The sequence below is a fragment of the Mytilus californianus genome, unplaced genomic scaffold (assembly GCF_021869535.1).
Source record: "Mytilus californianus isolate M0D057914Y unplaced genomic scaffold, xbMytCali1.0.p SCAF_8, whole genome shotgun sequence".
NCBI lineage: Eukaryota > Metazoa > Mollusca > Bivalvia > Mytilida > Mytilidae > Mytilus > Mytilus californianus.
Window position 1 is genome coordinate 9,631,142 of NW_026262734.1, and position 18,661 is coordinate 9,649,802.

Below are 18,661 nucleotides of genomic sequence, written 5' to 3' on the forward strand. Positions count from 1 at the left end.
AACAAATGAACAACAGGAACACCGAAATACTACAAAAACAAACGCCAACACACATAGAAACGAACTATTTGATAACAGCTGCCATATTCCTGACTTGGTACAGGACATTTTAAAAAAAATGTAACAATGACGTAAGAAATTTAAAAACTATTTTTTTTAAACAAATCTTGTTCAAATGTTTTCACTGTTAAAAAGTGCACGTATATATATATATATAAGTTTCATTCTATTCTAGCCTGTTGTCATTTTTATGATTTTATTCTTTATGATATGACCTTTACATGTCTTTGGATAAAAGTAATTGAAATGTAATTTTAAAATTACATTGGCAATGTAATTGTAATGTACTTAATTACATTTGAAAAATCAATGTAATTGTGATGTTATTAATTACATTTGAAAATCAATGTAATTGAAATGTAATTCTAATTTCTTTGGCATTGATTATTATTTTCTTAATCTGCCGCTCAGTAACCGAGTCCCTGTGCTTAGAGGGTAAGATGATATATCTCTAGATTATCAGAAATTAGAACAAAAAGATTCTAAATCAAGGAATTAAAATTTGTATGTGTGTATTTGAATTTAAGTCAGATTTATGTATTTTTCACATTAAGAAACTACCTTTACGGTTGCTTAGTATTAAGGACACACCTGACTGACCAAAATTATCCGAAATAATTTCCGACTATAGATCTGATTTTATAATTTCATCACGTGACAGATTCAAAATGGCGCTTTGCTGTGCAAGTAAGAAAGAAAAAGAAAAATCTAATGTTTTCTCATATATTTCTAATCCCTTTTCCGTCCACTGCATTTCAGTAACCCGTACAAGTTAACTCAATCCCAATTAATGTCGACAATGAAGTTTAATTTCATTTCTTTTCAAAATACACACGTTACAACAACATGCATGCCATGCCGGCTAAACAGGCATGAGAATTGAAGGATAATATACAAAAATAATTCAAATCGTTTATGAGCTGTTTGAGCATTTTGCTGATGTGATAACAGCAATTATTAGGGCTCTAAGGAATTTGTTGAACAACAAATGTCAACTTGAATACAAAATAGTGTATTGCTTTAGTTTTTCTAGTTCGGCTGCATAAATAAACATGACAATTGAAATATTGTCATTATTGAATGATATTGTTTCATAATGCCATGCTGATAAGAACGAAAATGTAATCTTTTGCATTGAAAATAAAGGTTTACATTTTCGTTCTTATAGGCATGTCTTAAAAGAAAACAATGTCATTCACCTCTGATACTTTAGTCTTTATTGATAAACAATTGATAATTAAGTAATCTACCATGATTTCTGGATTCATGGAAAAATATATAAACTGATTAAAGAAAAAAGATCTTGATGTGTCAGTGTGTATATTTACCATATAAACTATGGTCATGTGTTACACCCCAAAATTTACTCAATATTGAGACACTGGAAAATTTACTGGTGTACAGAAAACATGTGGATCTAGAAAAGTTTGAAGGCATGGCAGGAATGCGATAAATAATTTCTAAGTATATAATTATATTGGTAATTGAAAAAATATATGTTAAAACAAAATAAATGCAAAACATGTTAGAAAATGGGTTAAGCCTACATGTAGTAAACTTTATTTGAGTGCTTTAATACATTAACTTGTGGAAATTTTCTGTGCCTCAATAATATGCCTCAAAACAGGTCAAGTTGTTATAAACATTCCTTTAACCAAAGGTAGACCTGTCAAACAGACATTAAAATTCCTGTTTTTCACCTAGCTCACTTTAGAAGTGAATAGATTTCATTTGATTTTATGACAATGTTTTTAACCTGTAATTTTTCATCTAGATTTTCAACTCTCTTCTTCCAACCAATTCAATTTCTTGTAATCAAAAGGAAATATATTCAATGTTACAAGTAATGATCAAATGCCAAGCTGCAAAATATTCATAACTCTTACTGAAATCCATGTGAAAAAGTTTTTTCTGACCTACATGTACATGTAGTAGAATTTTTGTAGACCCAAACAAACATGTAGTAGAATTTTTGTAGACCCAAACAAACAAAAAACACCGGTAGAATAGCATTACGTTTTAAAATAGATTAGTATATATCATTGAGAATCCTGATCAACTTGTTTGCTTAATGTTAATGTAAGTAAAAATTTTCTTTTAGTCAGTAATGAAGTTCCTGAACAACCAGTTATCTCCCCTGTATCAGGACATGTCTATGAGAAACGACTGATAGAGAAATATATAAAAGAGAATGGGGTTGATCCAATGAATGGAGAATCTGTAGCTGTAGAAACCCTAATAGAAATTAAAGGTACATTTTGTAATTAAGTAGCACATTTAGTTAGGAAAATACACTTACAAGATTCATGTGTGTACTCATTACTTTGGTACAAAAATGAGGGCATAAAAAAAGACATACATGTAACACATGGCGGGAAAAGATTATTAAAAGCCCCAAAAAACATAATATAGTTAAAACATAACTATTAAGGTGCACAAACCCTTTGAACAGAAGTCAACAGCTTCCAAGGACAAGCAGTTCTTAATTCTTAAAATATTAACACTTGAAAACTTCATACATGTACAGCAGTGACAGTTTACATGTAATATTTAGAAAATTTCATGCAAGTCATTTGTATTAGTCAAGGGAATAAGTGTCCACTTCGTCATGAAGTGAAAAATTAACTGAACTCGTGTCAAAAGCAAAGTTAGAGTTGCCAATTAATTTAAGCAATTGCCTGATACATCCCAATGTTCACAATCGTGAATATCACTGCTGTTTAAAGGAAAATCACTACTTGTGGGATGAAATAAACACTTTGCTGCCATTTTCCCCTACCAATAACCAACGGAAATAATCTAATCATTTAACATATAGGTGAACTCAGACAACAGCAAGATGGACCATACGACTCAAAATCATGTTGCAAAAGACAAAATGAAATGGAATTGCCGACCTACCTACCCTATTTTTTTGATGATGTAACCTTAAACAGACATATATTTTTTTTTTTGCCTCACAAAGAATGTTTATTTGCTGACCTCTGTAGAATTGTATTTCATAAATGAGTAAATTACATTGGAAGTTTTAGGTTCTCTTTAAAAATTAACAGTATTGTCAATTACATAGAATAATCATATTTACAATGTACATGTATCATGTTTATAAGTTTATAATAAAGTGTAAGTTTTTGTGATTATAATGTTAATAAAAGTTAAATAGATTGCATGTGTATTTTGTTACTTTTAGCCAACCCTCTAGTAAAACCAAGACCTGCTTCTGCCACTAGTATCCCAGCCATATTGAAGGTTTTACAAGATGAATGGGTATGAAGTTTATCTGTTTAAATTGCATATATTATCGCACATTCAGATATTTAGTCTGGTTATACATGTATATGGCTTTAATAACTTTCTGAAGCTTTGTAGTGAATTTAAGGACATTTTGCTGCAGATATTCAAAATAGCAATGTCTAGATTTAAAAAAAAATCACGAGGCTATTTACAATACACCAGTTTAAAGGGAATTAATAATAGGTCTGTTTGAATGGTTTTGAGATATAAAGCCTGTTAAATATTTATTTTTGAATGAAAAGTAATGTCTTTTATTTTTAATAGGGAATGTATGGAGATAATTCATTGTACAAATGGAATATCTACAGAATATTATTATTATTATATAATTATTTGTAATTTTATTGTAGGATGCTCAAATGTTACATAGTTTTACACTCAGACAGCAGCTACAGACTGCACGACAAGGTATATATCTTGGTTATCTCAAATTAAAGGTTTATGGCAAAATCTTGATTTAAAACCACAATTTTCCAACTTTCCAATATTAAATTACAATTTCAATTACAGGATCCTCTTTAAAAATTATATACTCTGCAGCATGCAAAAAGTAGAGTTTAAACTTGTTCCACTGCTTATAATTTACACATCAGGGAGTGAAAATGTGTTCAGAAAAATTAATTCACAGATCTAGATCTGCACGAACAATACAAGTTCAGACCATGTCTAAATTTAAAGCATTACGATAGAAAATGAGAATCAAGATTTTATTTGTATATATTTTAGAGTCTTTCGAATTGTTTCACATTTTGTCATGTTGGGGCCTTTTATTGCTTATTATGCAGAATGGTTTTGCTCATTGTAAAAGGCTATAGACCTGTAGTTGTTTAATTACATCCTCGTCCTTTGGTCTCTGTTGGGTAGTTGTCTCAGTGGCAATCATAACACAGCTCCTTAATTTAATAATTGAAAGAAAAAACAAGATTTAAGACATTTAATTTCTTTGAATATTTTGATTTCAGAATTATCTCATGCTTTGTATCAACACGATGCTGCATGTCGTGTGATTGCTCGTCTAACCAAGGAAGTAACAGCTGCCAGAGAAGGTAAATTGGTGCAAGTTTATATTAAGAAAAGATTTAATGGTTGAAATTATATTTAAAAGTATTGATAAAAAATGTTTATATGTAGTTGCATGAAATATTTCTAATTTAGATGGTTTATTTTTAATTACAAAGGCAGCTAACTTGACGATCGATGTGGAATTAAATTAACTGCTATAGCAAAATAAAGACCATTAGAAAAGTGATAGGTAATTAGTAATTTGTTAGACTACTGACAACTATACTACCTCTTGTGGAGAGGTGTCTCATTGGCAATCATACCACATCTTATTTTTTATACCTCTAATTTAGATCCCTACAAGATCTTTAAACTAAATAATTGTATTTTCAGCTTTGGCCACACTGAAACCCCAGGCAGGCATTACCCCTGGAAGTTATGCAGCACCAGCACCCCAACCTGTATGTATATATAGAGAGAGAGAAATTCAACAAATTGGAATCTGTTCTTGATATTTTAAAAGCATTAATTTGCTTTTTATTTTTTTTTTCTTAATGTATGTTAAAAAAACATATAAATACAATTTATAAAAGATATCTAAAAGCAGTAGTTTTCCCTAAAAATTAATATATGGGAAGCAAGAATATGGACCTTGTACTTAAATGAGCATTTATGAAAATCTGTCTTTAGAATTGTAGGTAATAATTAAAAATCAATATTATTACATACACAAGTATATACCTGTTTTCTTGTAAATTATTCTTTTTTTTTTTTTTATCTTTTTAAAGTAATTACTAACCTCAGGTAGAACTATATGAGTCAAGCTGTTCCATTTGTGCAATATTCCTTCAACAGCTGTCATAAAAAAATAATAAATTGTAATGCACTGATGAATTTATTTAATAAATATGAAATAGATACGATTTAGCTATTGTATTAGATAGAGACAACAGAACTTCTTTCAAAGTTGTCGATATTTTTCAAATTTAGACGTTAGTTGCTATTTTTCAGTCTATTGGTGCCGAAGCTGGACCAGAAGCAGCAGAGCCTATGGAGGAAGCAGGCATGAGTGATGAAGTTTTACAGAAGGTATTTATTATTCTGTTATGTTTACTACCCTCTTTAGGTTGGACATGGCATATTTCTTTCTTTTATCATTAAGCTTGCAGACAAAAAAATATTCCTTGAAAAAGTGATTAAAGGGGCATTAGCTGTCAAATTCATGTTCACTGATATAACTAAAATTCTCATATTTGATTTATAACTAACTAAAACGTATATCCAAATGACAATAAGTCTGAAATAAACCATTAACAATGCATAGACTTGATAATATATATCAGCATTTCATGTGAATTTTAGTCTAGACGCCATCTTTTTCACCATCGAGATGACCTCCGAAAATTTGATGGTCATATAAATAGATAGCGACCTCATGCAATTGGACTTTTCTAGGTCTGTTTGATTTCATGTTATAGGTTAAAAGAATAAGTTAATCATCGTTTTTACCTGTTGAAGAATGATTTTTTTGTGGATCGAATTAGTCAACGAAATGGTTCACCTTTGTTACACTTTCAATGTTGACATTCTTTTCCTTTTAATGGCTGAAGACAGCTAATACATGCATAACCAATCTCTAGCTAATGGGCTAAATTGAAGGTCACATGAATACTGATTCAATGCAAGTGAATAATTCATTAGCGATGTTTCTCAGCTTATTTTGACAAAATTGAACTAAACTGGCTGCTAAAAGCCAATTATTATTTTGCTATTTCACTTTCATTAATGATTGAACAAAAAAATCATATTTAATTTTTTTTATATCTAACAGCTAATGCCCCTTAAAGGTTTTAAATGCAATAAACAAATATTCATATTTGGGAGGACAGGTTTTGACAGCCCACTGTTGTTGGGTGCAACTGCAAAAAATAAAAAGTGACTAGAAATTGAAGCTCATTAACATGATTAAAAGAATAAAAATAAAATGAGAGAGAAAAGAGAAATTGTACAAATAAAGTTGTTTTTTGCATATAGTTTACCACCTTGTCTGTCTAAAGATAATTCAGTTTCATGTTACAAACATACATGACCCAGGTTAAAAAATAATACTTCCTTTTGTACCCTCCCACATCCATTTAACTGGAATAACCCGTACAATGGAATGACAGGAGTTCAATACATTTTTCACTGTGATTCAATCTGGTAAACAAAACATCTTATGAGTAACCTTTATTTCCAGGCCTGTAGTATATACTTAACGTTTATCAGGAAATCTTTGATAATTATGATTTTCATTGTTAGGTTTATGTACCAAATGTATAAAATTGTAACGAAAAATGTATTTTTTTTCAGTTACAAGACAAAGCCACTTTACTGACAGCTGAAAGAAAGAAGGTAAATGATGATAACACTCAATAGACAACTTTCGAGTTTGTTGCATTTTCGTCAAAAACTTTGGTTTTAGTGAACATCATTCGTGCGTTTAGGGGCATCGTCACTTCCTTCCCATGTTGAGCGAGTGGTTGAAAAATATAATGCTGTATTGCACGAATTATTCTGCAAATTAAATTCTTATTATTGATAATCAGCACTGCTGTCATTAGGGAATTGTAATTAAGTACCTACGGAACAAACAATATTTCTAGTTCATCCTGCATAATGACGATCACGAAGAGGCTTGATGAACTTTGATAGTGCAGGGATACAGGCGATCCCCTCTATCTGGTAAATGACTTTACAAAGACACGCATAATTGACGAACTTTTCCGGTGAAGGACATAAATCGAAAGTAGTCTATTAGTAGTCCGTCTTCTAAAAAATGAGGCAGTTAAACAGGAGAGAGATTTGTTGTTAGAGATTCCTAGTATATTGAAAACAATTTATTCTTTGTCAACTGAAGTTACACATCTGGAAATGAGCCTCAAGTACAACCATGAAACCTCAACACTTTTAATTCTCCACTGTAAATCATTATCTAAATATTACAGTATTTTCAAGTATGCTATATAATTCAGTGATTGAAAAATACATCCAGAGCTTGTTTAGAAAATTAAGAAATATTTGTAAGTATGTATAAAACAAAGCACTTGCTTGCTCCATAACAATTTACAAAGAAATTAGAACTAAGAAACAAAAGGATATTGTTAAATGTTCTTTTTACAGAGAGGTAAAACAGTACCAGAAGGATTAGCTACAGTAGAAGATATAAAACAGTACAGACAACTAGCATCACATACAGTATGTATATGTACATGTTTTATATAATCATAGTTATACAACTTCAGACAGTAAATGGATACATTCATAAAATTTTATCCATTAGTATTTCTTTATGGCTGTTCCATTAAAATATAAAAGATAATCAGGGAAGGCACTTTGAAAATAGAGAAACTACCTATAGCCCTTTGTAAATACAGCTGTTTCAAAAACCACGCCTCTTTTGGGAAGACATTTAATATTTATAGATATTTTGTTTTGTTTACCTACTTGTTCCCAGATATGATCTTTATGCTTTATCTCGTAGAGACACCATTTGAGAATGTTAACACATGGATAGTTGCCAAATTGAGTTCTGAGGAAGACCCAAAGTGAAGGGTGGGGTAGTACAGAATTTTAGTATAAGTTTAAACTGTTAGAAGTTTGAGGCATATAAATATCGAAAATATGCCACACAGCCCTATGTTTTGACCTTTGAAAAAATAGTAGTGCATATAAACTTACCATTCTAGGACATAATATTTTACGAAACTTCATAGTAAAAGTGCCATTTTTCAAATTGCCTTCCTAGGTCCCATGCATGTTTCAATGCAACCCCTTAGATAATGATTGAAAAATCAAGGGAATTTTTGTCTCTACTGTTGAACTCATTGCAATAAGTCAATGAAAGAAAAAATGTGAAACGGAGGACTATTGACCATCTACCAGAGCATTATTTAACAAGTTCAATTTAGATCTAAAAATTGGGATGCAAGTCATTGTTACAAAAACAATGAAAATCAAGTGACTGTAATGTGATACAAACCTTAGTGCTGTAAGTTAGTTGTGAGACTTCTTTTTAGAAAGGTTAACTTTTCATTCTATACAAGAATACAAAACATTGATAGATCATATTGATAATTCGTAAGTAGAAGTTTAATCCTGAAAGAATGAAATTTAGTTAAAATATACACAAACTTTATGAAAAAAGTAATGAAATAATTATAATTATAGGGTTTACACAGTGCCAGTGTTCCAGGAATATTATCATTAGACATTTGTCTTAAAGATACAGCAAAGATTGTTACTGGTAAGGACTGCCATTTTATTTGTATCTCTCATCATATCACCACATTTTTGTTTATTTCACGAAAGTGAGACATAGCGATCGTAGATTCTGTCGGAGCAAAATCATGAAAATATTTATTTTCATTTTTCCGTATTTTACTGATAAATGGACTTAGTTTGATATTTTTTTTAAATTCTGTATTTAACTGATAATTGGGCTCACTTTTTAAGTCAACATTACTCTTCAACACTGACAGCAGCAATCACAGACGAGACACAGGGTACTGCAGAACCCCTTACTAATTTTTTTCTTTAAGGACAACAAAATTGATGTCTCATGGTATTTTTTTAGATTTATTTGTAGAAGTTAGATAAAAATACTGACATTTAACAAAAGATTTTCACATATGCAATAAAAGCTTTCATTTACTTGCCTTAAAATCATGTTTTCTTTATAATACATATTATGTTAATTTATGTACATTTGTCTAAAAAATGAATCAATATAAAATCAGGAGACCAGATTATTAAATACATATTTTGATACAATCAGATATTATTTTGGATACGTGTTTATGTTGATTTCAGTTTTTTGCAGATTAATAACACTATTGTTCTTGATATACAGCACTGTGATTACTTCAACTTCATATTTTATTTGGCCTTTTTAACTTTTTGATTCAAGACCACTGGTGAGTCTTTTGTAGAGGAAAAGGATGTAGGGCTTAAAAATTTTAGTTTGTTTAAATATATAATTTTAGGTGGTAATGATAAGAATGCAGTAGTGTTTAACAAAGATACAGAACAAGTCATGGCCATATTGAAAGGTCATTCTAAAAAGGTCACCAGTGTTATATATCACCCTGATGAGGTAGGTGCAGAAAAATCATTCTTATATATTTACTATCACAGTTTCAGGAAAAGGGTTTGGGATATACCATAATCGAGCTTGTATAGTTCGCACTGGTACATTGTCCACATCCCCTTCTCCCCACGATATTTCAGGTAAAAAAACTTTTTGTAACTGTTAGAAAATGTCTAATGAAACTCCGGTCATTTCAAATCGTGTGTGGTAGTTTGCGGTATTTTCATGGAAAAACCTGTTTTCCATCATCAAACAGAAGTTGTAACTGCTTGTAAATGATTCTAGAACACTTCACAATTGTTAAAATAAGTCAAAATCACACAAAAAAAACAATTTAGAAACTTGTGTATGTTTAAACCGGAAGTTTGAATAGCACGTGTAAAAGAAAATTAAAACTGTGAGAGTCGAAATCCGTTCTTAATAGATATCACTATAATAGGACTTTGAAAGTAAAACAGTTCTATCATTGTGTAAAAAAATGTTTAATATATCTATTACATTAATGTTTGAAGGGTCTTAAGCTAATACAACACATAACTGTTGGTATGAAACACCAAAACCGAACAAATAATAACCGATTACATTTTGTAGTTTATACATCGTAAGCTGGTTTACGGTAGACTTTTATACTTTTAGTTCTGTTTCATTCAAGCAGACTCCAGTTTATTTTAAGCAATGCAGTGAAAAGAAATGAGAAATTTGTAATGAAGCATTTAATTTTTAAATTTATCAGTATTAATATGATATTGAATAAAAATAACTTATTAATATTGATTAGGTAAAATTATTAGTTTTGAAAATGATAAGAGCGCCCTCTACAATATCAATAACAAACATGGCAGAAGGTAAACAAACTACCTAGCGAAATCGAATTTTTTCTCTTATTTCTTGCTTTTTGTACTCTATAGTCTGCACCCCTGTCTGGCAGGTTCAATTTTGGAGAATAAAAAGGCGGACTATACAAGCCTTTTAACGGTATATAACTCTTTATCACCCCTTTGTAATGAGAACTAGAAAAAAATAGTGTGATATTTATTTTGCTACTGTATCTAATTGTCTTTATATAGACTTTCAAGGAAACAAAAATATCTGCATGAATTTTATAGCAGTATATAATGAGTTCAGGGCTTACAGTCATAAAACTTTAGTACCATTGATAATCAGATTCGGCAATAGACCATTTAAAATACTGGATTTGGTGTTTCCAGCACAAATTTTGTTTTTCGGAGTACTGAGTATAGTTTTATGACTGAAAACCTAGGACTTCATTATTCAAAGGCAGCATATGAAAATTGGTTTTATGAAATTATGTGCTTTGTAAGTCTACAGTAACAGGAAAAACACACATTGTTGAGAGTAGACTTAACCTGCTGCATTTATATGCACCTGTCCTAAGTCAGGAGCCTGTTGTTCAGTGGTTGTTGTTTGTTGATGTGGTGCATAAGTGTTTCTCGTTTTTTATATAGATTAGACCGTTGGTTTTCCTGTTTGAATTGTTTTACACTAGTCATTTTGGGGCCCTTTATAGCTTGCTGTTCGGTGTGAGCCAAGGCTCTGTGTTGAAGGCCTTACTTTGACCTATTAAACATTGTGACTTGGATGGAGAGTTGTCTCATTGGCACTCATACCACATCTTCTTATTTCTAATTAAAGATTCCTTTCAATAGACATACTCAGTGAGTTTGTGTATAGGTTATTTCATTGCACAAAAGAAACAAAACCAGACAAGTAAAGAACATTATATTCAGATGTTAGATGAACTATTTATTATTTTAAATTGATGGTCACTACTTTTTACCTCGCCCTTAATAACCTTTAATTTGTTAATATTTTGTAGGAGTTAGTATTTACAGCCTCACCAGATTGTACAATCAGAGTATGGGGAGTACAGACAGCTCAATGTGCTCAGATTATCAGAGCCCATGATGCCCCAGTCACAGGAATCAGTTTACACGCTACAGGAGATTATCTTCTCAGTTCATCTACAGATACAGTAAGTACATATATATGGAGGCTATTTCAGCTCTTATATATTTCTGAATCATTTTGAATTATATGTCCCACTCATAAATATGTATGTGCACCCTTGTTTTTTCGGTCAATTTTAAGGATAATGATCAAATTTAGACACTCCAGAATTTTCAGATGATAACAACAATAATCAAGTAACTTGCTTGAATAGCTGTCATATTTAAACTGTGTTCACATAAATTTTCTTTTTTTTCATAATTTTAGCTATTTCAAGGTTTCATATTCACAATATTTTCCCTTGAAGCCTGGGTATGCATCTGTATTTTAGATTTACATTTATTGTGCTTTATGAACATTTGAGTATTAGTTATTATAAAACTACAACATGCTAAATTCAAGAAAAAGAATAAAAGTTGAACCATTGGTTAACTACATACTAAAATTACTACCATTTATACTGCTGAAAGTAGATTTTTGTAGAAATGTTGAAGAAAGGCTATCACACCACTAAATAATCAGCACATTTTTTACACAGTTACATGAAAACAATAAAAACAACAAAAACAACACACAAATCAAATTATGTTTATTTGTCCTGGTAGTGGCAAAAATAAAAAAGGCTTTATTTTTAAACATCCTACAATCTATCTTCACTCTTTATACAATCATCTTCAATTTTTGAAGTAATTATTTGAGAAAGAATTGGAAAACAAACTTTTCATAAATTAATTTCTAAAAACTTGTCTGTTAAATGATTTGAAAGTATCTGTGAACTTAAATTAGGTCTACATATCCCGCTGATAATATCTTTTTAGGGGTAGAGAATATATAGGAATCATTCTGGATGTTGGTCCATCTGTCTGTCTATGTGTCTTAAAAGCGCACTTCCTCCTAATTGGCCAAATAGGTATTGATGAAACTTAACAGAGTTGTAGAACACAACACAAGGATGTGCTTAGAGGAAAATAATCCCTGTGGACCATATTAAAGGGGAGATAATCTTATTTTACTTCAATAAACTAATCCAATTGTGGGGCAGAAGCATTCTATTGTGAGTTCTCTCACAGTTGTAGTTTAGTTGTTTGTATATTTATTGAGTAATATTTATATAATAATTTCAGCACTGGGCATTTTCTGATTTGAGAACTGGTAGAGTGTTGACAAAGGTGAATGATCCACAATCTCAGCATGGTATGTTATCCTTATTTAGAAGTTTAAGTACATTGTAAGAAAATATAATAATTCTGCAGCTTTTAGCTTTAGTTTGGAGGTTAAATTATTGTTAAAAATATTGATTTCATTTCACCATGATAGCCATTTGTGAAATTGTATGCACAGTTTTGTTCTGATATACAATGTTGTCAAGTTTAATTGTAGTTTACTTTGTCCATTTGTATGCTGATTATAAGATTGATTTTTTTATTGGATTTTTTCCAATTGTTCTGCATTATTTTATATTGTTTTGCTTTATATTACTTCTGTAGCTTTGACATCTGCTCAGTTTCTGCATTATTTTAAATCGTTTTGATTTATATTTACTTGAATACTTTTATTGATAGCTTTGACATGTGCACAGTTCCATCCTGATGGTTTGATTTTTGGAACTGGAACAGAGGACTCAATGATCAAAATTTGGGATTTAAAAGAACGAGCTAATGTGGCTAACTTCCCTGGCCATCAAGGTCCAATTACAAGTATAGCATTCTCTGAAAATGGTAAGTTTTCAATTCTGTCTTTTTTCTTATTTAGTATTGTGTTTATGGAAAACTTTTTTTTTATCCAGCATGAAGCAAAATTAAATGTTTTTAAAGGATATGTAGTTGCAGAAATTTCACAGTCAATACAAATGGAATATGTACTGAGATATTTATGTTTTCTGACATTATGTTCACATCTTAAAGTTTTCAAGTGATAATTCTTAAAGCGTTGTAATATTATCATACAAACTAACTCAATAATAATTGAAATGGTTTATAAAATTCTTAGTTCTTAACAAGTAATTTTTTTCCACAGGTTACTATTTGGCCACATCTGCTGAAGATTCTGTTGTCAAACTGTGGGATTTAAGAAAACTGAAGAATTTCAAGACATTAACATTGGATGATAAATATGAAGTAGGTTATTCCAAAATGGATAAAACATTTATTAAGATCTGTAATAGCTGTGTGTACAAGCACTTAAAGTATTTTGTTACTAGCTGCCCTCTCAAGTTCAAAATGGTTACCTTCCAAATACAGTAAACCTGGTTTGCTGTCAATTTGACAGCTCATTTCTTATACACTCAAATAGATTAGTTGTATTTAAATGTTAAACAGACATTACATTAATAGAAAATGAAAGAACTGTATTGGTGTTGCAGTCAGGAAAACGACAGGTTGCTAATATGGCACTCCAGCATGTGAACTGAAATTGAAAAAAGGACACCAAAGCATGTGAACAAAGTTTGGAAAAGGGCACTTTAGCATCTGATTGAATTTTAAAAGTGCACTTTATGGTAATAAATAATTTGGAGAGAAAAAAATGATATTGATTCCTCATATGAACAATACAATGAGATCTCAAAAAAATGTGTTAAATCTGCTAAATGTTCCTGTATATCTGTATACCCTCCACACCCTCCTATATCTGCATACCCCATCCTTACCACTTCAAATAGAAATTTTGTCTTAGTGATGACAGCAAAAATGCTAAGCAGGGAAGCAGCAAAAACAAATTTCCAAGTCTTTGGTTTGAACCTGTGACCCCCATCACTTGAGGTGACCATGAAAACCCCTAGGTGGTAGAAGTTATAAAGTTTATGTATTAGTTGAAGTTAGTCACTCATATTACGGTAGATACTTATCTTTACATTATTTTACAGGTGAGGTCGTTATGTTTTGATCAAAGTGGAACTTACCTGGCTGTAGCAGGATCAGACATTAGGTAAACACTTTATAGTTGGATAACTTCTTCATAGTCGTTAATCATTCAATATTGTTAATAAGCAAAATAATACTCTTGTTTATTTTTATGTATTAATACATTAAATTATAGGTCCATTTTTTGGCGAGTCCAATATGTAATCTATTTGGCCTTTTTAACTCATTTGATTTGAGCATCACTAATGAGTCATTTATAGACAAAACACGTGTTTGGCATACAAAATGTTAAGCCTGGTATCTATGATAAGTCTATTTATCAATGTTGATGGTGAAAATGATTATGAGGTTTATAATTCGAAAGAAACTCCGAATCACCTTTATACCTCTTAAACATACCAAAGGCAATCAATTCTATAAATTTTTTTTTTTTTATCTTTTCTCTCTTGTGGAATATAAGAGAAGAAAGAATGCACATACAGGTATATTAATACATCTTAATACTATATAAGATTGTGTTTGTATGACCAAGAGGGCAAGCGCACCTTTGAATAAAGGAAAATAAGGTTAAATAAAAAAAATGTTTATTCAAAATACCAGTAAAGTTCAACAAAATCTGATAATTAATGGATGTTTGATATGAAGTAAAATAAAACATAAAAAATGTGAAGACAGAAACCTTTAAAGCTCAGAATCATTATGGCTGTTTTATATTTTATTTTTGTATATTTACAGAGTGTATTTATGTAAACAGTGGCAGGAATTAGGAGTATTCAACGATCACACTGCCATGGCAACCGGTGTCAGATTTGGTCACAACTCAACATTCGTTTCTTCAGTCAGTATGGATAGATCTGTCAAATTCTTTGGGATGAGCTAAAACCAGGAACAATCTCTGAATGAAATCATAATGTTTGTTATTATCATCATCACATATAATTTGGTTTATATAAGGTAGAGGTTGAACTTAGTTCTCTAGAACGTCATGATTGCATAATGTGAACAAATATCCTGCAGTCTAATTTACTGTTTTGTTTAACTTTTTTTTTTATATAGATGACATATTTAGTATGTCCATTTAGATGCTTATGTTTATTTTACATTCAAAAGTAAAATATTTTTGCAAATTTTAAACAGTTGTACAGTAATTGATAGTAATTTTCAGCAATGATGCATTTCATGATATGTGACTTATCATTTTTGTTGAGCCGGTGACATATTGTTGTGGAAGTAAGACAAAGCGATCCTACATTCCACAGGGATGTCTTTGGTTAAAGATTTTGTTTAGACATCAGTAACATTGTCAAACCATCACTGCATTTTATGAGACTTGGACAGAACGTTTTTCATGATCAAAAGACAAAATTTTGGAAATAATTTTATTGTTGTTGATATTTTACTGACAATTTGACATTTTGAAATCAATATTACACTTTTACACTGATAGCAGAGGGGAGACTAAGAGTTTGATGGAACAATTTTTTAGTCCTTTATTATTGAAGGTTAATGACTTGATTTTCTCATGTAGTCAGTCCTGTAATAGCTGTTATAACCGTTTATAGGAAACATAGTTTAGTTACACTAAAAGTTACTAATTTGCTACGGTTATTGCAACAAAGTTTCCTAAACAGAGCAAACAGCAAAGCACAATCAAATCAAGTGTTCCAATAACTCATTCATATGATCACTTAAATGATAAATTTTACTTTTGAACTAGGGAATTTTATTAAGAGCTATTTCAGAAATAAATGTATGGGGGTCGGAAGGCATTTTTATTTTAACCCCGCCATGCATAAAATTTTAATTGATTATTCATATAATTGTTAAGGCTATCTGTCTAAAATAACCACCCTCTATCAAATTTTAATTAAAGTGCTTTCCGACACCTAAATTCAATTAATTCTTGAAAAGCCCTCATTGTTATGATAATTTTTGCTGTAAAGCTTTTTTATTGAAAAAAAAACATAAAAAATAGTTTGAATTTCTGCTTTCAAGCTTCTTTAATGGATGAGGACTTACAAATAGTTGATTAATAAATGTGTCATTTAATAATCAAAGTCATAAAAAGATCATTCAATACTACACACTCGGGACTACTCCATTAAAATAGATATGAGAGGGTAGGAAGGAAATTTGTTTCCTAGGTAATCTTTAGTTGTATGTCCATTCAATGTATGTAAAATTACACAAAGAAAAGACTAAGGATTCACATATTTTTGTGGGTACCCATTTTCGTGGATTAAGCCAAAAAAAGGCACTTTCGTGGGTATTTTATTTCATAGTTTTACAAAAGTCTGCATACAAGTCTATAGAAAGTTTGTACTTTGTTGAACATTTAAATTCATGGTAAACCTTCACCCACACAATCAATGAAAATTGGTATCTAATGAATAATATTGAATCCACATTATGTTGGTCGTTTGGGGAGCTTGGAAGTCCCTTCTTGCCCTCCCACAATCATTTATTGGAATAGTCTGTATGCTTGTCTTATCATAAGAGATCATAAGGTAGCCTCATTGTCTTATTTGGTTTAATTGTAATATCAGGTTGTTATTTTGTAGATATTTCATCCTAATCTCCTTTTGTTCATATTGAATTGAGAAAAGAGTTGACTATAGTCAACTCTCGAAGTGTTCTCAATGTGTTTAATGTACACATAAAAATATATCTGTAAAACAGAAAAACCTACAGAAAATTGTTTAAGATGGTCATATTTTATTTTTCACATGTAAACAAGCCTTTTGGTTTATTCATGTAATATATACATTAATGGCAACATTTTTGGTGTAATACATTACATGTAGTAATCATTTCATTCTTCATGAGGCCAGGCAAAATTGAAATAGAGTATTATTGTCCCACTTGGTCATAATTTTTTCATACACATAGATGGGCGTTAGAGCATTTGATCTTTAATTTTGTTTGACCTTTGTTATCAACATCATTTGTGTGAATGGAAGTGGTAAAAATATGTATGATGAGATAGACTTTATTGTATGTTTATTTTGTATACTTGTGTCTTGTAGTTGCTACAGAAGAAATATGTCTAATATCACCAAATATTTTCATGATATATAACAGTTGTACTATGTAAAGAAGGAAGAATCCATTTTAATATGTAATTCTGTTATAGACAGCTTTGTAATCAAGATAAACCCATGTACTGTGATGGTTGTTTTTAATGGATGGATGTTTGCCTAGAAATTACTTTTTCATGTGAATATTACAGCATAAATATTCAAGTGTTAACCAGCATTTATTGCAGTTGGTAAATTCAATAAGCTTTATTTATCAAGATGTATTTTATAAATCATTATTAAAATCAATATTGCTCAGAGCATAAGGCTTGAATCAGTTGACTCTATGTTAGATTAACTTTTGTTACATAAGAGCAATTTGATTAGCAGACATTTTTAAACAGCTCTCAGATAATGGAAAAATAGAATTGAACACATACAAGAAATTTGATTAGGACATGATATAATTATTTACCTGAACAAAGATATATCCAGGATCAATAGCTTGTTACAGGTGACTTATAGACGTACCTTAATAACTGAGCAGTGTTGTCACATCACCATTTTATAAAGCTCTTGATACATAAATTTGACCTCATGCCAAAGAAAAAAAGAAGAATAGGTTAACACAAGTATGATTTATATTGTAATTCCTAGTGTAAGTGGTTTCAAACTTGATTGTTGACGATTGTGTTAATAATTGCAGTTATAGATAAGTGGTCTGTTTCTATAAAAATGAAAATGTTACTACTGCTTTTTAACAAATAAACACTTGGTGTTCTTCTTCTTCTTATTTTTTCTGAATTTTGTAAGGACTTCAGGGTGCCTCGGTGGCTGAGTGGTCTCAGTAGTTACTACTGTAATCACTAGCCAGTCAACACTGAGATTGTGAGTTCGAACCCCGCTCCACTCGACTCCAATCTTAATTGACTAGGATTGTCAGTTTTCCTTTCGAAGGTCGTGGTTTCCTCCAGGCACTCCGGCTTCATCCACCAATAAAAACTGGCCGCCACGAAATAGCCCAAAAGCGGTGCTTAAAAGTGGCGTTAAAACACCAAAAATCAAAATCAAATCAAATAAGGATTTCAGCTTCAACAAAAATATAAGGATTAGATAGTCTGACCTGGTACAGAAACAAAAGGTGTTTCGTTAAATTGTCGATAGAGGCAGTTATGCAACTTGGAGTTAATTTTATTCTTGAAAAGTTATCCATTTACAATAATGATATATAATTTTCAGGATAACAGCAAAATATTGTGAAAATTGGTGAGAAAAAAAAGGTATTTCTGGCACAATAACTCCAAAACAGGTTGACAGACTTTTCTAAAATT

The 18,661-nt window shown here is 30.7% G+C and overlaps 1 protein-coding gene across 1 annotated transcript; it reads left to right on the forward strand.

Moving 5' to 3' along the window:
* Positions 1–720: 720 nt before the first annotated feature.
* Positions 721–18,113, forward strand: LOC127710443 (pre-mRNA-processing factor 19-like). Its single transcript, XM_052216285.1, has 17 exons — positions 721–747; positions 2,162–2,311; positions 3,251–3,327; positions 3,705–3,762; positions 4,317–4,400; positions 4,750–4,817; positions 5,368–5,445; positions 6,709–6,750; positions 7,519–7,593; positions 8,566–8,641; positions 9,381–9,490; positions 11,322–11,477; positions 12,577–12,646; positions 13,015–13,170; positions 13,469–13,569; positions 14,316–14,377; positions 15,049–18,113. Exons 1-17 carry the CDS (start codon positions 729–731, stop codon positions 15,191–15,193), a joined length of 1,527 nt encoding a protein of 508 aa, XP_052072245.1. The 5' UTR covers positions 721–728; the 3' UTR covers positions 15,194–18,113.
* The last annotated feature ends 548 nt before the right edge of the window (positions 18,114–18,661 follow it).